Below are 22,153 nucleotides of genomic sequence, written 5' to 3'. Positions count from 1 at the left end.
GCTACAGCCCATGAAGGGTCAAAGCCTACCAATTGACTGCTGGCCTCAAGTCCACATGCCTCAGTAGTGGTTAACTGTCATCCAAGCAGCAAGAGAATATCGTGTGGCCAGTACGAATGATCCCGCCGAACTTATTTTTATAGCGAACTTAATTACTTATTGTTTTATTTGAAGCTTACATTTATTTCGCAGATTACTTACTTATAAATGGCTTTTAAGGAAAACGCAGGCTCATTGCCGCTCTCACATGAAACTACCGGTCCCTATCCTATACAAGATTAATCTAGTCTCAATCATCATATCCCACCTCCCTCAAATCCATTTTACGAGGCGCGTCCATAAAGTAACTTTCCCACTCGTCCCACAGCTAGCAAACCATATGTTGCGCGAAGCGACTTCGTGTACGTGATACAGTAATGTTCTGGCGTGGCGCATGCGCTAGCGGAACTTCCCGAGTGTTCTCAGTAGCTTCGTTCCACTGGTTGAAGATGGACGCTCCTATTCCAGCTCCCGCCGTGTGTGAAGTGCGATCAGTGATAACGTTTTTGAATGCACAGGGCATAGCGCCGATTGAAATTGATCGTCAGCTGTGCCAGGTGCAGATGTTGCGTTGCTGCTGTAGACAATTTTCACAGGACGCCAAAATGTGCATGACAAGGAGCGCAGTGGGAGGCCAACTATCATCTCAGAGGACCTTGTGGAGCAACGCACCATCTGCTTGCTCATGATGTTAGGCCCATAGACCTGGCACAGCTGACGATCAATTTCAATCGGCGCTATGCCCTGTGCATTCAAAAACTTTATCACTGATCGCACTTCCCACGCGGCGAGAGCTGAAATAGGAGTGTCCATTTTAAACCAATGCAACTAAGCTACTGAGAGCACTCGGGACGTTCCGCTAGGGCATGCGCCATGCCAGGACATTACTCTATTACGTACACGCAGTCGCTTCGCGCAACGTATGGTTTGCTAGCTGTGGAACGAGTGGGAAAGTTACTTTATGGACGTGCCTCGTAATATTATCCTCCCATCTACGTCTCGGCCTTATTGTAAGGTTTCGTAACAAGCTGTTTTTTTACGGTGATGGGTTGTTAGCCCTTCGCCCAACCCCCAAGCTGGAGGACCACCCCTTATCGGCTGTCCACGACTGCTTATTCAACATATTCGCAGCTACCCTCCATATCTGGAGGCCGTCTCCTCTATCCGCAACCTAAGGACGCGCCATGCCGTGGAGATAGGGACCCACAATATATGGATTTCGCAGGTTACCAGTAGTAAAAGCATAATTTTATACAGAATTATAATTTTCGACGTAAATAATAAAATAGAACTACAATTTGTACTGCTATCATATCAATAATGTTTTTCTTTGGCGAGTCCAATGCCTTCTTGCTCTTTTATATAGGTAGACAAATAAGCAAATAAATAGATATATAAATGCATAAATAAATAAATAGATAAATATTATATAGAGCCTACAGGGTAGAAGTGAGTTAACTGTGCAGATTGAAGGGGGCAAAATATAATTCATGAAAGTAAATAAAAAACCTATTATGAGTTTTGTAATTAGGTGCATACTTAATTAGAGCTGCGAAGTTTTGCAAAAGGGCGTCACAGGCTCACGTACACACGCACTCGGTTTGAACAGCATAGTTTCGTCCCTTACATTGCAGTAGGGTTGCCACACTTCTTAATGGCAGGATATAATGCTACGTGTTAATTTTTATATTTAATTTGCAACAAAACTGTCTATTTTATTGAAAAACTGCAAGAGAATAAATCATTCCTTATCAGTTTCTTTAATGAGAGAGTAAAAATAAGAATCATTCGGAAGTATTTATCGAGTAAAACAGTGTTAACCATTAGGGGAAAATTATTTTTTTCTGAGTAAAGTACAGGGTGATCCGTTTGGGTATGGATAAAATGAAAACACCGTAAAACATTTACTACTGAACTTTATTTGTTGAAACTTTGCGCATACAACACTGAAAGATGGGAGATTCCTTAGAAGTCAACATGGCCCCCATTTCGCACCATGCACAAATCCCAACGGTGATGCAATTCAGCCCAATGTCAGTTGTAACATATGAGTAGTGATTTGTTGAAAAGCTAGAATAATTTTTACTCTCAAATCATCAATGTTCCTGGGTTTCTGTCTTTCACAAAACCCCACACGAAGAAGTCAGGAGGGGTTAGATCTGGAGGGTTTGGAGGCCAAGCTACTTATCGTACTGGGTTTCGCCTGCGACCTCCTGCATATTTTTTTTAACACAGAATCTATTTCTGCACATGTTCGATACCACAACATTATGGAATCGTATTTAGGTACATTAGCACACCATACTCACGTTGAAATTCCCTTTGAACTCTTTTAACACTCTCAAATTTAGCATACGAAAGAACACATTGTGCCCGCTGTTGATTTGTAGTAGTCATTTTGATCATCTACGAGTTTCATTTGTCCTTTCAGATTAAGCATTGTTGATTGTCATATTATGGAAACTCCCATCTTCTAATCATAATATAACCAGCAAGAAATTTTTCCTGCTATCATAATAGCTTTATAATAATAAATTAATATTATCCATACCCAAATGGATCAGACTTATTTGGGACTTATATGGTATTAGAACTTTTTGTTATTCTCTATCCAAACAATAAGCTGTTAAAATCTGCATAGTTACGTTAGTTCCACCTTATACACAACTCTGCTATTGTAAATTTATGTTATGTCTAACACAAATGTAGGCTATAGCTTGTTGAAAATTTCTCACTCAAAATCTCTGCCTCTGAACTACATTTTACAATACGAAAACACTACATTTCATCCAGATATATGATATTCAAAAGTTCGTAATTATTTCTTAAATCAAAACTATGGGTTCAACAAACAATTATAGAAAATTTAACTGCAAACAGTGTTATAACAAATATTATAAATTAGTTATTTAGTCATCATCTCTATTCTACGGTTTAGCCTATTACCAGCTATAAGAGGAAACATCCTCCCAACTAGCCAGAGGTCTTCAGGCATTTAGACGTTCTAGCGTTCTCTAGATTTGTAATTTAGCAGTTTTGTCTCTCTATTTGAAAATTAGCTATTTAATTGTGTAGGCCTATATCATTACTTTAAAAGCTGACAATTCAAAACATATTACACACGTTCAAAAAAGTGCAATTTAAAGACACTCTTGTGAAAAGTATTTAAAGATTATGCTGGTCGAAACAGGAAATGTTCTCTGTTATTTTAAAAGAAACTCATAATTAAGGGGTTAGGTACAGCTTACAGCAGTAAAATGTTTGGAAGTATTCAACATTTTTCCCTCCATTACTGTATTTTGTACCATAATGAAAATTGGTATGTTTAAAACATTGTCCTTCTGCTATATGAAAAAAGTATTTTTACGATTAAAAAAATTATATATTTAAAAAAAAATGGTGACAGTTCACTGTGCAGTGATGAAGCGTTTCCCTCATAAATCATAAACTTGTTAACTTCTTCACATTCTCTCTCTTTTATTTTATTGCTGAAACTCATGTTTAAAATATCATGCTCTTTCAACTCTTAATAAATAATATCTTTTTTTCATTTTGTGTTAGAAGAAAATACTGTTATTTGACCATTTTTTTAAATGAATTTACTTTTATCAGACAATCTATCAAAGGTGGAGAAGTGATTTTGCATAATCTTGTAGATATGACATGCATAAATACACACAAAAAATTTAATCACAGAATGTTGAATAGTTTCTGAGTTCTGAGGGAAATGCTTCATCACTGCACAGTGAACTGTCACCATTTTGAAATTTAAAAAATATATACAGTATAAATAATTTTTAAATCGTAAAAATATTTTTTTCGTGTTGCAGAAGGACAATGTTTTAAACATACTAATTTTCATTACTGTACAAGATACAGTAATGGAGGAAAAAAATGTTGAACATTTCAAAAATTTTACTGCTGTAAGCTGTACCTAACCCCTTAACTAAGTATTCAAAGAGTACAATATGCAACACGTATACGTACAGTCTTAGAAAAACGTTTTGTCGCACAAACACTTTATAAGTCCCAGAAAGGAGCCACTGCCCATGATAAGACATACAACGAAACAAAACTAATTTTATTACCTCAACTAGTCGTTCTCTTGTGAACCAGGTCGCTCGTCCTCTGATCATGCGCACTGCCTCCTTTCTGGGACTTTTAAAGTATTTGTGCTACAAAACTTTTTTCTAAGACTGTACATCTAGCAGTTAGTTTTCATATTACACACATCTATGCGTAAAGTAACAGTTTCATAATTCCAGATGTCTATGTTCTCACACTATTCGTTAATTGTTTTCAGGACTTCGAGACCTGTGTACTGCAAGGGGACCGAGAATGCCGGTATATTGAAGGAGAATCTCACGAAGGAATCGGTGACCATCGCCGGCAGTCTCTCTTCTTCTGCGGGCACAGTGATTACTGCATGTAAGTGGCAAATGAGTAGGTTAGATCTAACTTTTGGTTAAATTCGATTTATAAGTGCGAGGTCATAGCAAAACTTGATACCAATTTACGAAATAAATTTAAAAATAAAAAAAGACGTTTTATCTGACAAAGGTACACAAATAGGGCATCTATCGAAAATGTGAAACAGAAATCATTTACTTTTAATTATCACAACTTAATAATTACTCATAAACACGATGAAAAAAACAATCATATTTCAATTATCTTACGATCTGTCATCAAACTTTTGCTTCATTTTCCTGAACCTCACTTCAATGGACGCGCAGCCAACTTCTCTCCTGGCCTTCCAGAGGTACAGAGTGTCCCAAATTGATGTATATACTCTTTGAAATACTATTTCACAGCAAAAAATTGAGATAGAAATACGATTTTTGCGGTTTATGATTCAGAAGGCAGTAAGAAAGCATGGAAACATGTTCATCTGTTTATAAAACAAACATGGCGGTACAATTATCGTTCGATGAACGTAAGTGGATACTGAAATATTGTTGGAAAGTGAAGGATGTTGCTGAGGTTCAACGACGTTGGAGGGTTGAATTTGGAGCACAACCACCAACAAGGTTAACTATCACAAGAATCCGAGACAAGTTTGAAGTCGACAGAACGGCGCAAGATGTGTTGAAAGAGCGGTGCGGAAGAAAGAGAAGTTCGACCGATAACGACAGTGTTGATGCAGTCGTGCAGGCTTTTGCACAATCCCCAAAGAAGTCAATGAGGCAAAGTTCTCGTGAGACTGGTATCAACAAATCCAGTGTTCATCGAATTTTGCGAGCTCAAAAATGGAAGCCTTGCATTCCGAGACTTTTCCACGCACTAAATGAGGACTACCCAGAGATGGATAGGACGAAGAGGAAGTGCTGCGGAGTTCCCGTCTCGATCTCCGGATTTAATCTCTCCAGACGTCTACATATGGGGAGCTCTAAAGTACACAGTGTACGCCACAAAACCACAAACACTGGAGGAACTGAGAGTTCATATTGAACATGCCTGTAATGATATTCCATTAGCAACAATCCAGTTGGTATGTCGCTCTGCTGTACGTCGTTGTTGGAAGTGTACTATGGCGGAAGGGGACAATTTTGAACATGTACGGGCTTAAGGAATACAAAACCGCAAAAATCGTATTTCTTTCTCATCTCGTTGCTGAGAAATAGGTTTCAAAATATGTATACATCAATTTGGGACACTCTGTATTTCTAATCGCTGACTACTGATCATCGTAGCTCAGAAAGCGGCACCGAGATAAAATAAGTGAAGCAGAATAATATGTGTATTTTTATAACCCAGGATCATTCGAGTGTTTTAAATCCGTTACTTTCGTCACCAATTGCTTAAATTAGTGATTTTAGTTACTTTCGTTACCGGTGGATCTCCTAACAATCTACAACATTTAGAAATTTCACAAAAGTGTTTGAAATGTTGCAATACTGAGAGGAATGTGTTTCTGTGTAATTTCATTACTATTAATATGATATGACAATAATTTTCAGAATTTCGAGTGGAATCATCCGTCATCGCCAACAAGCAAATATGTTCAAGACTCAGTCGTGTACAGGAGAGTTGATTATGACGCTTTCTGGGGATATAAAAAGTCCAATTTGGTTTATTTCACACCTAAATGCTAAACAGGGTCTATTGCAGGAGTTAAAGTCGAAAATCAAATAGAATGGTAGAATAATTTCCTACTCCAATGCAATGCCAGACTTCACAAACAAAGCAAAACTGCATGGAGCATTTTGAACATCAAAAATGCAGTTTCGAGAAAAAGGCAAATTTTTGAAAAGCGATACTGTCATTTGGAGCAGCCCTATTTAAAAATCGCTCCTGGACCTCAAAGAGGACGTAGAATTGATTTTTGACCAATTTTTGTAAAAACTCACTTAATATCATTTTGAGGAGCAACAGTAATTTTATTATAAATCTATTATAAGCAATTCCATACTTAGGTATTGATCTTGTACAACGAGTTAGAGGTAGTTTCGCTGGAGACAACATCAAATCGATTCAACATATTCCATTTCTTATTATTATTTATTATCGCAGCAGCCGTAGTACGAGTAGTACCTACATCTACTATTTCTACATCAAGCAGGATCAAAATACCCAAATGGGTTAAATAGAAATATTGATAAAATTCCATTTCACCCATACTTCACAATTAGAGACATTGTAGGATTCACCGTTCTATTACTAACAATTATACACAATCTTTCAGAAGTTCATGAAACACTTTAGAAATTCACCACAAATAAATTAAGCAATGGATGATGGTAATTCTTACGCCGATTGAGAGAGAAACTCTCCAGTTTTTTACGGGAAAGTCCGCTCTCATAGTTGTAGTTTGCCGTTGGTGACAGTAGTATCAAAGATGGCGATCAATAAACGTGAGCAGTATTTTGTGTTGGAATTTCAACTCAAGAGCCCCGTCTATTATAAGTGTACAGAGATAATTTCGAACAGAATTCCATAAGGCAGCATCTGTTTTCAACAGTATCAACAAAATGTATGAGAAATTCCAGATTTACATGGGCATGTTGGGAGACTGGCTGATGCCACAGCTGAATGAAGACAGGAGTAATGATTACATCTTTCAGCAAAGAGGCTGTCACAAACACTTGCGAGGGTATCTCAATCAAATTTTCCATAAAAGATAGGATGCACAGAACAAGAAGACGAAGCGTTAATTCCGTGGCCACCCCGATCCCCGGATTTAACCATGTGTGACTTTTTCTTGTTGGGATTTGTGAAGGATAATTTGTTCCTCTGTTCTCCACTAATATTCAACTGTATCATCGCTGCTGTGGCTATGGTCGACCATGATATGCTGATACGCACATGGGACCATTATGGATTATCGATTATCACTAGAGCTAGGATTTGTATGTAGTAAGAGTTAATAATGACGCCGAGTATAGTTGAGTCGATCTGATGCCGGTTAAGAAGTTAAGCCCGGTTGACAAAACTCGAAATGCAAGAAAAGTCACAATGCAGCTTTTCAACCCCCGCTGTTTTGTAAGTAGTGGTTAAGAGGATTAAAGACCCTTAACGCTAACTAATGGAAGTACTGAATGGCTAGCATAAGGAGTGGGGGGCATGGCTTGCCGACTAAAAATATTAGCTTTTACTACATTCGAATCCTAGGTCTAATTATCACATAGATGTCTACCGTAGCCTATCAACAGAGGTGGAAAAATTGAGCATCCCTGAAATATGTATTAAAAAAAAACTTGACGAGTTTACCTCTATTTCAGTATAATATATTTTGGTATCTGTTGTGTAGTTTATTTCTGTTTATTTTATTTTTTTAATGTTTCACGGACTTATGGAAGACCCGGTATATTACAAGAATCTTATGTTCTAGGAGATCCAGATAATTTCACTGCAACATATTCTTTTGTAACCCCAGAACATGTTCAACCAGAATGAGATTTTTTATTTGTACTGGTATATGCTATCCTACGATCAATTCCTAAAAATTCAGAAGTTATTGCCTTGGCAATATCTATTGCAATTTTACTCATTATACGTTTATGTAATTCAAATTTCAGACATAGTTTCGTTATGAAAGCACGCTAGAAAATTTGATACTAGTTCAGGAAAACTTTAGGTTTTTATGCATGATTGAACTTTTAAACATTTTTCAAAAACGTATTATAAATGTAGATGGTAAAACTAAGTAAATCAAATCAGTAACATAAGTTATGTTTTCTAACAGGCCGTTCAACACTGCGAGCGCCTTGCAAAGGGCCAAGAGGGCAGTAGAACGTCACTACGCAGTGGTCGGTATACTGGAGGACCTCAACTCAACTCTCACCGTGCTGGAGAACTATATTCCGCTGTTTTTCAAAGGTGCCAAAGAAGTGTACTGGGGTGAGTATAAATCTGTAACATTTATACAAATGGGGATCCGGAATTTTCGTCACCGATGTTTCGTCACCCGGTGATTTCGTCACATATCACACTTTGTCACTGAAACATTTTGTCACCAATTCACGTTGTCATCACCATATTTTGTCACCAAATCATTTTTGTCACCACCATATTTTGTCACCACCATATTTTGTCACCATCATATTTTGTTACCAATTTAAATTTCTTCATCACTATTCGCCACCACAATTTCCCCCCCTTCGTATCGCTTCCCTTGATGATACCTATATAAAATGATACGTATTCAAACAGACGAACTGTCAGGAGAATATCTCGAAGAAAACACCCAACTAAGAAGCCAGTTTCATTCCTTGGTTGCATTGGCCTTTGTACCAGAGAATGATATAGTTCACGCCTTCGATATTCTCCAAGAAAATGTTATGGATCAGCTAACCCCAATCTTCGATTACTTTGAGAATAATTATGTTATGGATCGTAGACATGGCAGAGGTACTAAGTAGGCCATGTTCCCTCCAAATAGGAACATGGAATTATTACATTCGTATCAGGAAACCTGCCCAGAACAACAAATACATTCGAAGCGTGGCATAATGTCCCAATACTTTAACAAAATCATTGATTTTGTAGCCATCGTAGATTTTTTTACTTTGCTATTTAACGACGCTGTATCAACTACTAGTTATTATTGCGTCGGTGGGCTTGGTGATAGTGAGATGGTATTTGGAGAGATGAGGCCCAGGATTCGCCATAGATTACGTGGCATTCGTCTTACGGTTGGGGAAAATCTCGGGGAAAAAAAAAAAAACCCCAACCAGGTAATCAGTTCAAGGAAAAAATCGAACCCGCGCTCGAACGCAACTCCGGATTGGCGGCCAAACGTCTTAAGGCTGGCTCACAGTAAACCGGAAACGGAAACGAGAACGGAAATAATGTTAAGTACATTTGTTTTAACATTATTTCCGTTCTCGTTTCCGTTCCCGGTTTATTGTGAACCAGCCTTTAGCCGACTGAGCTACGCCGTGGTCTCCGTAAGTGTTTGCATCTATTGAAATAATTCCCGATCACGAGCAATGCTCTTCCGAGATCCACTGTATTTTAAAGTGTATTATAATTGAATCGGTCGGAGCTAAAAGGAACTAAGTCACTTTTCACAACTTTTCAGGAGAAGCAAAAAACATTCCACTAAATATTATATTTTTATGTTATAGAAAACAAAAGAATATTTAAAAGTCTTAGTTCCTTCTTCCACCGTTCGATGCGCATGACATTTTTGTTCAAATTGTTGCATAACCCAAAACTGCATATTTTGACTTAGTTCCTTTTACCTCCGACCAATTCAATTATAATTAAGCTTATTATTATTATTATTATTATTATTATTATTATTATTATTGTTATTATTATTATTATTATTATTTCTGCAAAGAATAACTTTCCTTTGCTATTTTTCAATAGATGAAGTCGATCGGTTTACGAGAATCAACAGGAACTTATTCAAGCCCCCAGTGACTGAAGAAGTGAAAGACATCGTGCGACGGAACTTCACCAGGGAAGTAGAGTTCTATCAATTCTGCAGACAACGACTCCATAGGCAACTATTGGCGCTGCGACTGCCATCTACACGAAGTGGAGCGTGACTCGACTGATGTCGGACTCTAGTGGTCACTGGACGAACAACAAAGACTTGATCCGAAGTTGAGATTACTGCTTCGAGAACACCACCACTTGGAGCCTCTGCTGGAATTAGCCTTCTATTTTCTATGAATTTATTTATGAATTATCATTCTCTCTACTCCTTTTCGAGCGGGACAGTATTTTACATTGCGATTCTCATCATGACCTTTAATGGTAAAGAATTTGAAGTTTTCAGAATATACTCGTATTGAGATTTAGAATACTGGCTTCCAGGGTGACATATCAAAAGGTATTCAAAATAAAAAACAGAGTTCCTATAGTTCTCAGTTTGTTGTTCCAGAACCGGATGATTTTTGTGTCGGAGATTCACGCTCATACACCCATAACGGACTGTTAACACTACTAGCCATAGGCTTTCAACCGTGTCCTGCGGTATCGAAATTGTTTATTTGTGTCGGCAAAGTTATCAAATGACGCATTCGCTTTAGAAGAGTTTGGCTAAAACTATTAGATATTCAGTTTGTCATGTTGCAAACCGGAAATGTGTATAATAAATACTTTTCGAGCTATATACATTACAGAGTATTATAACATACAGAATGTCTAAAAAATAAACCGACAAAATTTTCTGGAATGTTTTTTAATTAAAAATACACAAAAACAAAATGTTGAAATTTTCTAACTGTAATAGTTCTTGAAACATCAAATAAACATGATTTGTGATTAGGCAGTGTATCGGTGTAAATCATACGTTTTGCACATAATTTGTTTACTTACAATTAGTTTACTGCTTGACATCGAACTTTGGGTGCTATGCATAGACATTTCGCTAGCCCGCTCTACGAACGTGCTAAACTAGCCCCGGCTATCGACTGGTCCTACTTGTACAGGATTCATATCATATCATCTCGCTAACACTGGTTTATGAATACGAAAAACGTTAGTTGGCTGAGCATTCATCGAAAGCCCGAGCTACGAATGTCTACTGCCGCGGAATTAGAGAATAGCTCTCCATACACTGCCTAATCACTTTGAGTTAGGTTGAGTTTACACAATTAGAGCAAAAAGAACCAAAACATCGGGGAATATCTTTCCGGCAGATAACACATATCGTTTCCAGGTCGGGGAAAGTTAATTGGTTGAGGTTTTTCCGGAGTTTTCCCTCAATCCAATATGAGCAAATGCTGGATAACTTTTGGTGCTGGACCCCGGACTCATTTCATCGGCATAATCACCTTCATCTCATTCAGACACTAAATAACCTAAGATGTTGATAAAGCGTCGTAAAATAATCTACTAAAAATATATAAATATAAAAGAAAAAAATTGAGACGGTGTCGGGTGGAGTTCCTGGGTAGCTCAGTCGGTAGAGCGCTTGTGTTTTCAACCAGAAGTCCTGGGATCAATACCCGGCCCCGAAACAATTTTTCCCTTTAAATTATTCAATTTCAACTATGCTCATAAGAACAATCACGTACAGTATAAATGTGTCACCCAATTTTAAGGATTCGATGAATACTTGTCACTTTTTTTTTTAACGGAGAGTCAAAACTTCACTTCATTTAAATATTATCACATCCATAATTTCACACATGATCTTCCTGTATGGTAGAGTGTTATCTAATTTACGCCCAAATATCTTCAGTTAAAAACCTGTTGAGAAAGAGGAGATCCATCGCATGGGAAAATGAAAATAGTGTCCCCATGTAGTATATTTATTTCATATTAAAGGTAATTTTATTAGTGAATAAATGTGATTAAATATAACATTTTATGTTCAAACCCGCCATTACTTCATGTTCAACATCTATCAATTTCACCATGATAAAAATTGAAGAGAGATCTGGTAGGAAAAGAGAGGGAACATGTCGACTTTAAATTTCACCTGGATGGTCCGTAAGCAATATCCTAATTCATAGCGGTGGGAATTATAATACACCTACAGTCAGGTATTTCATATTGTAAACTCCTTTTAAACCCTGGCCTAAGTAAACTTTGCCATATCTCTTTATCGCTATTTCTTCTCCTCTTTATAAGACTATGGATATCAAGACTTTTCTCTCTGACCTATACTAAGCGCATTTCGAATTCGCGGCTCAAGGTCACGTACAAACCACGCATGAGTCACTGAACTGAAAACTTTCCCAGCTGTCTTTAGTTGAGGAGAATAGTTAAGGAATGGAGTAAGCATGCCTAACAAATGCAGTCCATTGTTTGACCTTTTTAGTAATACATGCAAAGTTTCCAAGTGATGGTGTCGAGATTATCTTCCATTTCCATGGCTATGACTTAATATATTACGAATAAACTCAGAAACTGTGCATTTATTGTTGTTTTTCAACTTAAAACTGAAGAAATATTTTGTTAAGTTGTTAAGTCGTATTACATTTAGAAGTGGAAATAATGAAATCATCTCCTCAGGAAATCTTAAACACTTCTCATTAACACTATTTTGAGAAAGGTTTTTAAAGAAAATATTCGTAAATTAATAGTATTCTTACAATGGAGATATTTGAAAATCATAAAAATAGGACGCTTGAAGCAAAGTTGATATTGTAAATATTTTGAGTGAAATAGACTATCAGAAAACAAAATAACTTCATTTAAAACATCCAATCTTCTACAACGAATAATCTCTTGTTACTTGTAAACATAAGTTAACTATATAACATCCTATATCTTTATGTCAATATTATTAACAGATTTGTTTATATTCCTTCATAAAATACGTTAGTAATGTTAGGCGTTTTCCACTCTTAACTAACAGATCTAAGAGGAAACCTTAGCTCATGATGGCTTTGCTTATTTTTAATATGCGTATTTTTTGTGAATACATTCCATAGCTTTCAGAGTCTTTTCATAATGAGTCTATAAACGGTTACTAGCTTTATATTTTGAAATAGGTAATATTTATAAGTATTATGAGAACGGCAATAACGTGACAGAGCCATAGCACTTGCCCCTTCAGATGACTGCATAATGAGTGATGTTGAAACTGTGATTAAACTTGCACAACTTTTTACTTCTGCTTGAATATCAAGTTGTTCATAGATTGAGACGAAATAATTAACGAAATATTAATTACAATTTTATCATTCTAGTACAGTAATTGGCAACTATATGTTAATTACTGTATTTACTCGCGTGAAAGATGCCATTGTATAAAGTACGCACCCAAGAAAATCCACGCATAATGTACGCATTACATTTTCAATTGCTAATGTGGTAATATACAATTGTAATGTTTGATGCACTTCTTACGTTTCAATTTTCAGAACAAAGAGTTAATTTATTACGATTGATTCTTTTTAAATTGCAAAAATGGATTGTGATTGGTTCTTTTTAATTGTTTAAAAACTTTCGACATTAATGCTGCTCATGGCACATTGACGACTATCAACATGCTTTCCAAGTTTTTCTCCTATTTTTTTTCCAATTGCAAAATCCAGATTTAGTGAAAACATGTTCAGCATTGCTTGAATCAGATTGAACGAAATGGCAGCAAGGAAAACAGAAAACTGCATATTTATTTTCAGACTATTCAATGAATTTATACCTATCAAATCGTTTACTGTTAAAACTTCTGTTCTTATTATACAACAACATTTGTCTGTAAACTGACTTAAATACGTGATTTGCATGGACCATTGTAGATCGATGCACTGATATCAAATGTTTTGTCCAGGGTTGCCAGATAAAGGAAACGCAACCGTCGTAACAACTTATGAAAAATGTCATACTTAAGCATAAAATTGTCGTACATTCATCATTTTACTATTTTTATAAATGGTGCGCAAAAATATATTTCACATAACATCCAAAAATAGACCAGTAAATATATATAAAATTCTACCATAAAATTTTAGTTTCAATTAGGAATATTACTAACTATTGTTCACATCCATAATTACTTTCAGCATTCAAACAAATCAGCAGCCATTTCTTCACCCACGAAACCACTTCATTTCTTTCTTTATGAATACACTTCTAAAACGCACAAAAAGTGAAAAATCGACATCCGTGGTTTTGGAGTTAAGGGAAGAGGATGGTATTTTTTGGTGAAAAATGAGTAAATTTTCAAAAAACAATTTTTTTCCTTAAAATACTCTGTGATATGTGTAGAATACATTGTATAATATTTTGTGGGTATTTGTGCCCTTATCGGTTGTTGAGACGCCATTTTTAAACTTCCTGCGCTCTGGATTTTTAAATTACACCGCACTTTGTTTGTTGTTTCCTGAACTTAATTTTCTTTTTCAAAACCAAATTTTTCTTTAAAATACTCTGTGATGTGTGTGGAATACATTGTATAACATTGTGTGGGTATCTGTGCCCTTATTGGATGTTGAGACGCCATTTTTAAAGTTCCTGCGCTCTGGATTATTAAATCACACCCCCTTTGATTGCTGTTTCCGGAGCTTTATTTTTTTTGCTACATAGCCAGACAAAAATCGATATAATTTTTGAACTATTAAAGATGTGTGAATGAAATTTAGAATACACATTCTCTAGACTACTAGGAAACTTTTCTCTGTAACGGAATTTCCCTAATTGATTTCATTTTAAAAATAAGTCTCTCTGTTGCAAGAAAGAAAATAAAAAAAATGTTATTAAATTTTAATTGTTTATTTTACAAATGTAGGAACTAATAACAAAATTCTGTTATAGACAGTTTGTAGAGCGTGCTTTTACAAATAAATTGTAACATTGTGTTTGAATTTATCTTTAAAAATGGCTTAGATATATCGAGTTTAGTAAAATCCTGCATTGAATACATTTTTTTTTTCAAATCTGGCTCCCAAATAATTTATTCAAAATATTTATATTTTGTTGAGTTGCTATAGCCGTGAGCTCTCTACATACAAGAAATTAATATTTTACACCAAATAGGAAAAAAGTTTTAAAAATTACCATCCTCTCCCCTTAAGGTAACGATATACAGAACAAATAAAACTTTAAAATTAATGAGAAATCAAGTTCATTAATTTCATTAGTTTTCTTTATATCAAGAGAATGAGCAATTTATTCGGCAATAATTAAGACATTTTAAAATAACTTTCATTAAAACTGAGAGGGGGGGGTGCTAGAATCGCCTCTAGACATTATTCACTATCAGTACTGGTTTCAGTATCACTTTATACTGAAATCAGTACTGATAGTGAATAATGTAAAAACAGTGGTAGTGCTACCACTAACATATACCTAGTATTATTTGTATTCAGTTTTAGATTATACTCTGCTACTTGTTTTATTAATTTCGTATGTTATACACATTAGCCTACATTATTAGTGCTCGTAAGCGCTCGATGGATGCTCTCGAAGTCGTACAATCGACCATTTTCAATATTACAGCTGTGATTATCACATGAGATGTCAGGTGATTATGATATTTTCCCCTAATTTTTTTCTCTCATATAATACGCACCCTGGATTTTTAATCCAAAAATTATGAAAAAAAAAAGTGCGTCTATTACGCGAGCAAATACGGTACATAACTTAATTTATTTTTAATTAAGTATTACTATTGGCTTCAGTGAAAAGTGAACTTTTGTATAGTAGAAAACTTTTCCAGTCCCTTTCCCAATTACATTATATAGAATGTTGGCACTGAGAATGACTAGAATGTGAAGGGAAGTGGAACGAAACATGAATATCTTATACATTTTAATTTCAACGTTCAATTAAGATATAATCAACCAACGAACAGTTCAAGTTTAGCTTGAAGCGAGCTCTGTAGTGTAGTGTAGTGTACACTAGTAAGTAAATACTCAGGGGAGAAAACATTTTTATCTGAAGGGAGCAAATTTCTCTACCCAAAAACCCTATACATTGATTAAAGGAGAGTGACCAATTTGAAAAATATCTACCTGGTCAAAAAGTCTGAAATTAGCACTTACTTTCAAAAAAAGTCAATGAAAATGTAGTACCATGTAAACAGAAAATAATACACCTCATTATAAAATGGTAATTCAGCCAATAGTTCCGTAAGAATACCTACTTCAGAGATCAGAATTTTCACCTACGTCTTTATATTTTACACCTTAAAGTGAAAGGTTATTTTGTGAAATCTGGTGATGCAATTTTTTTCAACATTAATATATTTCACCTCTTCGTGCATTGTATCATTCTGCAAGATGATTCTCGAAGTACTCCCTCGGTTTATGGAGGTGATTCCTGAGGTTATTTTAAACAAATACACACCACTATAACTATTTGGAGAACATAGTTAAATCTAATGAAAAAGTTTACTTAGTTTAAAGGAGTTATGTATTGAGAGAGATAGGTTTCGTGGACGAAAAAAGATTCAAGAGTTGAAGAAAAGAGAAATTCTTGCAAGAATGTTAGTCTATGATATGGAGTGTTTATTTCCAATACTAATACGTTGAAATTGTATATTTGAATATTAGGATGTTTCTAAAATTCTATAATCCCTTCGTTTAAGGATAATAACTGAAAGACTTCAATCTTATATTAATGGGGGTAGAGATTTCATATATACAATATAATTATAATTTATGTCCTAAAATAGCTAAAAATTGAGATCCGAAATATTTTGTACTTAAGAGTGAACTGTAAAAGTCTGAAAAATCAATTTTATATACTATAACGGTATATTGGTTCAAAAACTTTACATATATTGTAACAATGCCAATAAAACAATATAAATAAAAATGGCATCCATGAATCAATTAGTAACGAAGGTACAATTTAATTGTTGATCATTGTACAATCTTGTAAAGCTTTGTTATAATGTAATAAGGTACTACATAGAGAGGCAGTGAAAATTTACCGCACTGTGCAGGGGAAGTGTTTGTTGAGCGCACTTTATTACGTAGTGTAGCATTACTACACTTGTTATTGAACATTATTTGTGTTATTTGTGACTCCACTCGTCAAACACTCCGTACGCGTCCCGCTGTCCGCGCACTCCATCCCCACCACTCGAGAATTTTAGGCTACCGTAATGAAACTGAACGCCCTCCAGTGCTGCTACAGCTTACCGGTGAGTCGAGCAATGGACTGCGGGGAATCTGTTCCCTGACGTCCCCTGCATAGTGCGGTAACTTTTCGTTGCCTCTCTTTGCTCTTAATAGCGTGGTACTGTACTTGAAATCCAAAGTTCAGTGTAATTTGTTTTTTGTTTCTGCAAACAGGGCCTGATTTACAATTTTAATTTTCTTTATGAAGCCCCTTCTTGTCATATATGATAACTAGGCCTATCTTATTTTATTTAAATTGTCACCTACCTCCTCCTTTCATCATGTGTTTGTTTCACAAAGGTTTTTAATTAATTCTCTATTTTGAGAGAAGGATTAAAAATAAAATGGTGCCATAAGGTATCAGTGATCGTGTGTGGCACAAGACAGGGTCAGAGCTGATTGCATTGGTTGTAGTATCAGTATTATCCCTTGTTTTCTCTACTACAGTAATTCAGGACTTAGAAAGGAATGTTTATTTTTTTCCTAAATTCTGTCTCAGACTTATAAAAAAAACCCTTGGCTCTCCACAATTTATTAGCTGTGGCGGATTGTTGTCTCTGTATGCCAAAATCTTCATTACTCTGTATTAAAACATTCTTAACTTTTTGAAACTGGAGGTCTCTGTGAGTTAAGGAGTTACTGCTAGCAACATATGATCGTACATACTTGCTCAATGATCAGCGTTGTTTTTCCTGTTGTTGAATTTCAATAGCTTTCCGTTTTCTTTTATTGGCTCGTAACTCAAATTTGCTTGGAAATGCAATTTTTAATATCATGAACATTCCTATAAAAACACTTTACATGCCGATAATGGTTCTATACCAACAAAAATTAATAATCTGCAAGGAACACTAGCATTAGGCACTTGGTTACAATACAATGAGAACTGAAAACGTTGCTGTCTTTTGCTGCTGAATTCATTATTAATTATTTAAATAGATCTACTATTACAATTTGAATAAACTGTACAGGGTAACCAACTTTTACAAGTCGAACACATAAAACTCTGCAATCAACTTATGACTCTAAACTTAAAGTGATGTTTTCTAACATAATAATTCACTTCATAATTTCTTATTTCCTCAATTCTGATTTTCAGTTGGCATAGTTGTCTAATCCATTTAAAAAACCTTGTTCCTAGATTTTGAGGTCCCCAGAATCATGAGATCCTGGGCAGAGGCACCATAGGCCCCTACCTAAATTAGACCCTGTCTGCAAGTATAAAATGATTTTGTGTATTCTCTCTATATACATGAGTACAGTACGATTATTTAGTCCTGACAGTCGCCGGAGATGTGCGCATGGGACAGGCGAGTCCATTTAGTTACGCTAAGGGGTGTTTGGGTTATTCACTCGCTTGCCTTTACCGACCGCTCGCCCTATCTCTATTCCGGAACTCTCCCCACTCCTCCTATTACTTCCCCTCTTTCGCGTCGCTGAGCTGTCAGGACTAAATAATCGGTCTGTACCAACCAATTTTAATCAAACATTTGCATTGCAAAGCTAATATCTATATTCAATCTTAAGATTTTCAATTGCCACATCTCAACAATGAGATACTCAATCAGCAATGTAATTAAAATGACGCTGTAATTCAGAGTTAAACTGCAAGAAAATGTAAAATAATTATTTGTACACAAGCTTGAAATGACATGGCAGTATATTTTGTTTGTTATTGTTTCACTTATGATTTCTGATTATTATTTCTTTCCAAAATAGATTTATGTTAATGCATTATTATTGAAATTTGTATGTTTGGGATTATGGTTTTATTACTCTATGTGACAGAAGAACAATTCCAAGGGTGTGCAACGCAGTATTAATGTTCTTGTGAAGCTATGCAGTCTTGAAGAAGTCCACTAACAGGCACTGTATCGTATAGGTATAGTTTTATTGCTTTGTGCATATCGCTCGTTTTACGTAGGAAATGGTGAGAAAATGTTTCAAAGTGTTGTGAAGCATTACAAAATAACGAATATAATGTAATATTATTATCCTATTAACTGCTCAAGTGTATCCTTAAACAGCAACAAGCACTTATACAGCGTTGTTTCTGATCCCTGATAACGAATTTGAATGACATCATGTGCGTCAGGAGTCACATGACAGCTGAACTGTGGCGCGAGGCGACAGACCAGCAGTCAGTGATCTCATAGTCAGAGTGCACGGTGACTCACAGCAGAAATTCCCAAGAAAATCGAGTCTTTTTGGAAGGGGTACATTACGGTCTTTTCCAATGCTAAGTACAGTTAAGTGAAAATAAAAGAAGCCTTCAATAAACGAGGTTTCGTTATTTCCAAGAAAGGCATCTTCTGTGCACTTAATAAGATTTGTAAAGCTCGAATGGAATTAATTTGTATCATCTCTTGGGGTGCGGCGACTTGTGATGGGGGGGGGCGGATTTGTTTGCTTTTTCCACTCTGGAATTAATCCCGTCCGAGCTTTGCCAGTCTTATTAGGTACACACAAGATGCCTTTCTCGGAAATAACGAAACCACGTGTTTTGCAGACTCCTATGATTTTCACGTAACTGTACTTGACTTCGGAAAGGTTTGTTACGTATCCCTCCCAAAAAGGCTCGATTATCTTGGGCATTGCTACTGTGATACACCGTGCACTCTGATTATGACTGGTCTGTCACCTTTCGCCGCAATTCAGCTGTCGGTGTGATTCCTGACGCACATGACGTCACTTAAAGGTGTATTATCAGAGATCGGAAGCAACTCTCTATATTCAACATTCTTTCAAGAAAGAACTCATAAACATATTTTAAAATTACATGAACTATTTATTTTCATGTTCATTAAATTAACAACTGAAATTGTTAACAAAACACTACTCAAATTCTGAACATATTTAATGTTAAAAATGATAATATGTTAAGAGATTACGTCATTCGTTAAAAAAATGGCTTTATATTTTCTTACAAATCCCCAATGAAACCACAAATTACAAGTCCTTTATGAACTATTTAATGCAGCCGTATTCTGCGATAAAACGACCATGTTTGCATAAAAAATTGTATTACGACGAAAATGTGTATAAATAAATGTTATGTGTGTCAGTGTGTATGTTGATCCAGTATGATGTGGTATGAATGACTGAATGCAGAAAGTGGAGAACTGTAATATTTTCGACTAATATAATAAAATGTTTTGAATTTTTAAATGTGGTTTTTATTAATCTAAGGATTGATCAAACTCAAGTTCATTCTGCACTACGAGCCATAATTATTGTATTATGCATACTGGAGCCCATGCTTAGAAGAGACGAGACGAGAGGAGACGAGGTGAGGTACCCCTGAGGATGGATTTAGAGCTCGAAGATACCACGTAGATATAATCTGGAAACCCCATAACGGTCACCAGATTTATCGACGGGCAAATTCAAAAGGGAAAAAAACTCAACATTTAAGTTTTTAAAAACCTACGTTTTAAACCTTCATGTTGCTGTGAAAACCTAAGGATCATTGACATTACTCCAAATTCTGTTAATGATGGTTTATATGTATTTTAAGTTTCAAATTAGAGTGACCGAGCGGGCTAGCGGAGTGGTAGAGGGCTAGCCTTGCATTCGGGAGGTCCGGGGTTCGATCCCAGGGGCCGGCAATCCTAACTGAGGTTTTTCATGGTTTCCTCAGTTATTTCCAGGCAAATGCAGGGATTGTAGGCTACCTCTTGAAAGTCCTCTTTGATATGTGTGAGTGAATGCTGTGTAATGTCTTAAATGTTTGTGTTGTATCGGAGGTGGCCCTGGCACTGAGCTGATCCCTCATCCGGGGAGGCCCTCCATGTCCTTGTGTGGTCAAAAAAGTATGTATGTGATCCATAGCTTAATTCCTCTCCCGACAGGTCGCGGCCCTGTAAGGCCCGGGTGGCGTGGGTCGTGTAAATGCACCTAGAAGGGAGAGGTTAAACTAAGGGGAAGAAGAAGAAGAAGAAGAAGAAGAAGAAGAAGAAGAAGAAAAAATTAGAGTGTACTAATTGGATTTTTCACAGCAACACTAAGCTTTAAAAACGATCGTCGATATAAAGTAATTCAAAATTCACATAAAACTTCAAAACATTATACATTTAGATCTAGAGTCATTTTCCGGGCTGAGAGGCCGTGGTCTATTGGTTGGTTTTATACCAGACGTTTCGTCTGCAACTGCGGCAGACATCTTCAGTGGAGTGGTATCCGAGGTCGCAAGACTCTTCTCGGCGTACCTGAGGCAACTGATCCTGTGTCTGGTTGTGCGGGCGGGATCAGTTGCCTCAGGTACGCCGAGGAGAGTCTTGCGACCTCGGCTACCACTCCACTGAAGATGTCTGCCGCAGTTGCAGACGAAACGTCTGGTATAAAACCAACCAATAGACCACGGCCTCTCAGCCCGGAAAATGAATCTAGATCTATAGACTCCGGCCGTGAAAGCCTACACTGCAACATTATACATTTTATAATATTTGAGGTATAAAATGCAACAAAATCATTACTGTGTTGGACAAACAAAACATGGGAAATATGTTCGCTGTTCGCTTGTTCAACAAACAATTTTTAAACCGTGCGAGGTGGCTAATACGTTCCGCCATGGGACTCGCATTCGGGAGGTCCGTGGTTCGATTCCCGGACCAACCTGACTGTGGTTCTTCCGTGGTTGTCTACAGTTATTTAGGCAAATATCGGGTTGGAATTTTCATTGCCACTGTCCATTTCCCTTTCCCTCCCGTGTAGAAAAAGAATTTAGATTTCATATCATTCATCTTCATCATCTCATTCCATAGACAAATTCAGGTAAAGATGCACTTCCTCTCCGAAACCGTTCCTGGGTTCCCAGCCTTCCGCAATATCTTTGCCTGGATCCATTCCTTAAGACACTTTCAAAGGCGCTTCGACACCTTGGAAGGGTCGTTGGAATGGATCCTGTGCTGCTTGGTGACCTTGGCGGTATGAACAGGGCGGGGATGTAGGGGGCTCCCACTGGGTGAGCGAGTGAGGAGTCACATGCAGCCGGTGGGCTAGTACACCTTATCCTCACTCATCCCATAAATATACATTTCACGTAAACTCAGGTAAACTCAAGCGAATTCATACCACGAACCTGTTTCATCCCCTCCAAATAGACTCGTAAAAGGGCAATAAAATAATTTCCATTTCTA

At 36.4% G+C, this 22,153-nt stretch overlaps 2 protein-coding genes across 3 annotated transcripts in view; one reads left to right on the top strand and one right to left on the bottom strand.

Annotated features, from left to right (window-relative positions):
• The window catches only part of pip (heparan sulfate 2-O-sulfotransferase pipe), a 239,157-nt gene extending 218,974 nt beyond the window's left edge, over positions 1–20,183 (top strand). Inside the window, exons 7-9 of the mRNA XM_069845164.1 lie at positions 4,343–4,467; positions 8,225–8,379; positions 9,856–20,183. Coding sequence (XP_069701265.1) covers positions 4,343–4,467; positions 8,225–8,379; positions 9,856–10,037 — 462 coding nt within the window. The 3' untranslated portion in view covers positions 10,038–20,183. The remainder of the gene's footprint in view (positions 1–4,342; positions 4,468–8,224; positions 8,380–9,855) is intronic.
• LOC138713236 (probable tubulin polyglutamylase TTLL9) overlaps positions 1–22,153 on the bottom strand; it is a 616,516-nt gene that overhangs the window by 383,316 nt on the left and 211,047 nt on the right. The window lies entirely within an intron of this gene.

Source organism: Periplaneta americana, chromosome 14 (assembly GCF_040183065.1).
Source record: "Periplaneta americana isolate PAMFEO1 chromosome 14, P.americana_PAMFEO1_priV1, whole genome shotgun sequence".
NCBI classification, from domain to species: domain Eukaryota; kingdom Metazoa; phylum Arthropoda; class Insecta; order Blattodea; family Blattidae; genus Periplaneta; species Periplaneta americana.
This window is presented reverse-complemented; position numbering and strand designations above follow the sequence as displayed.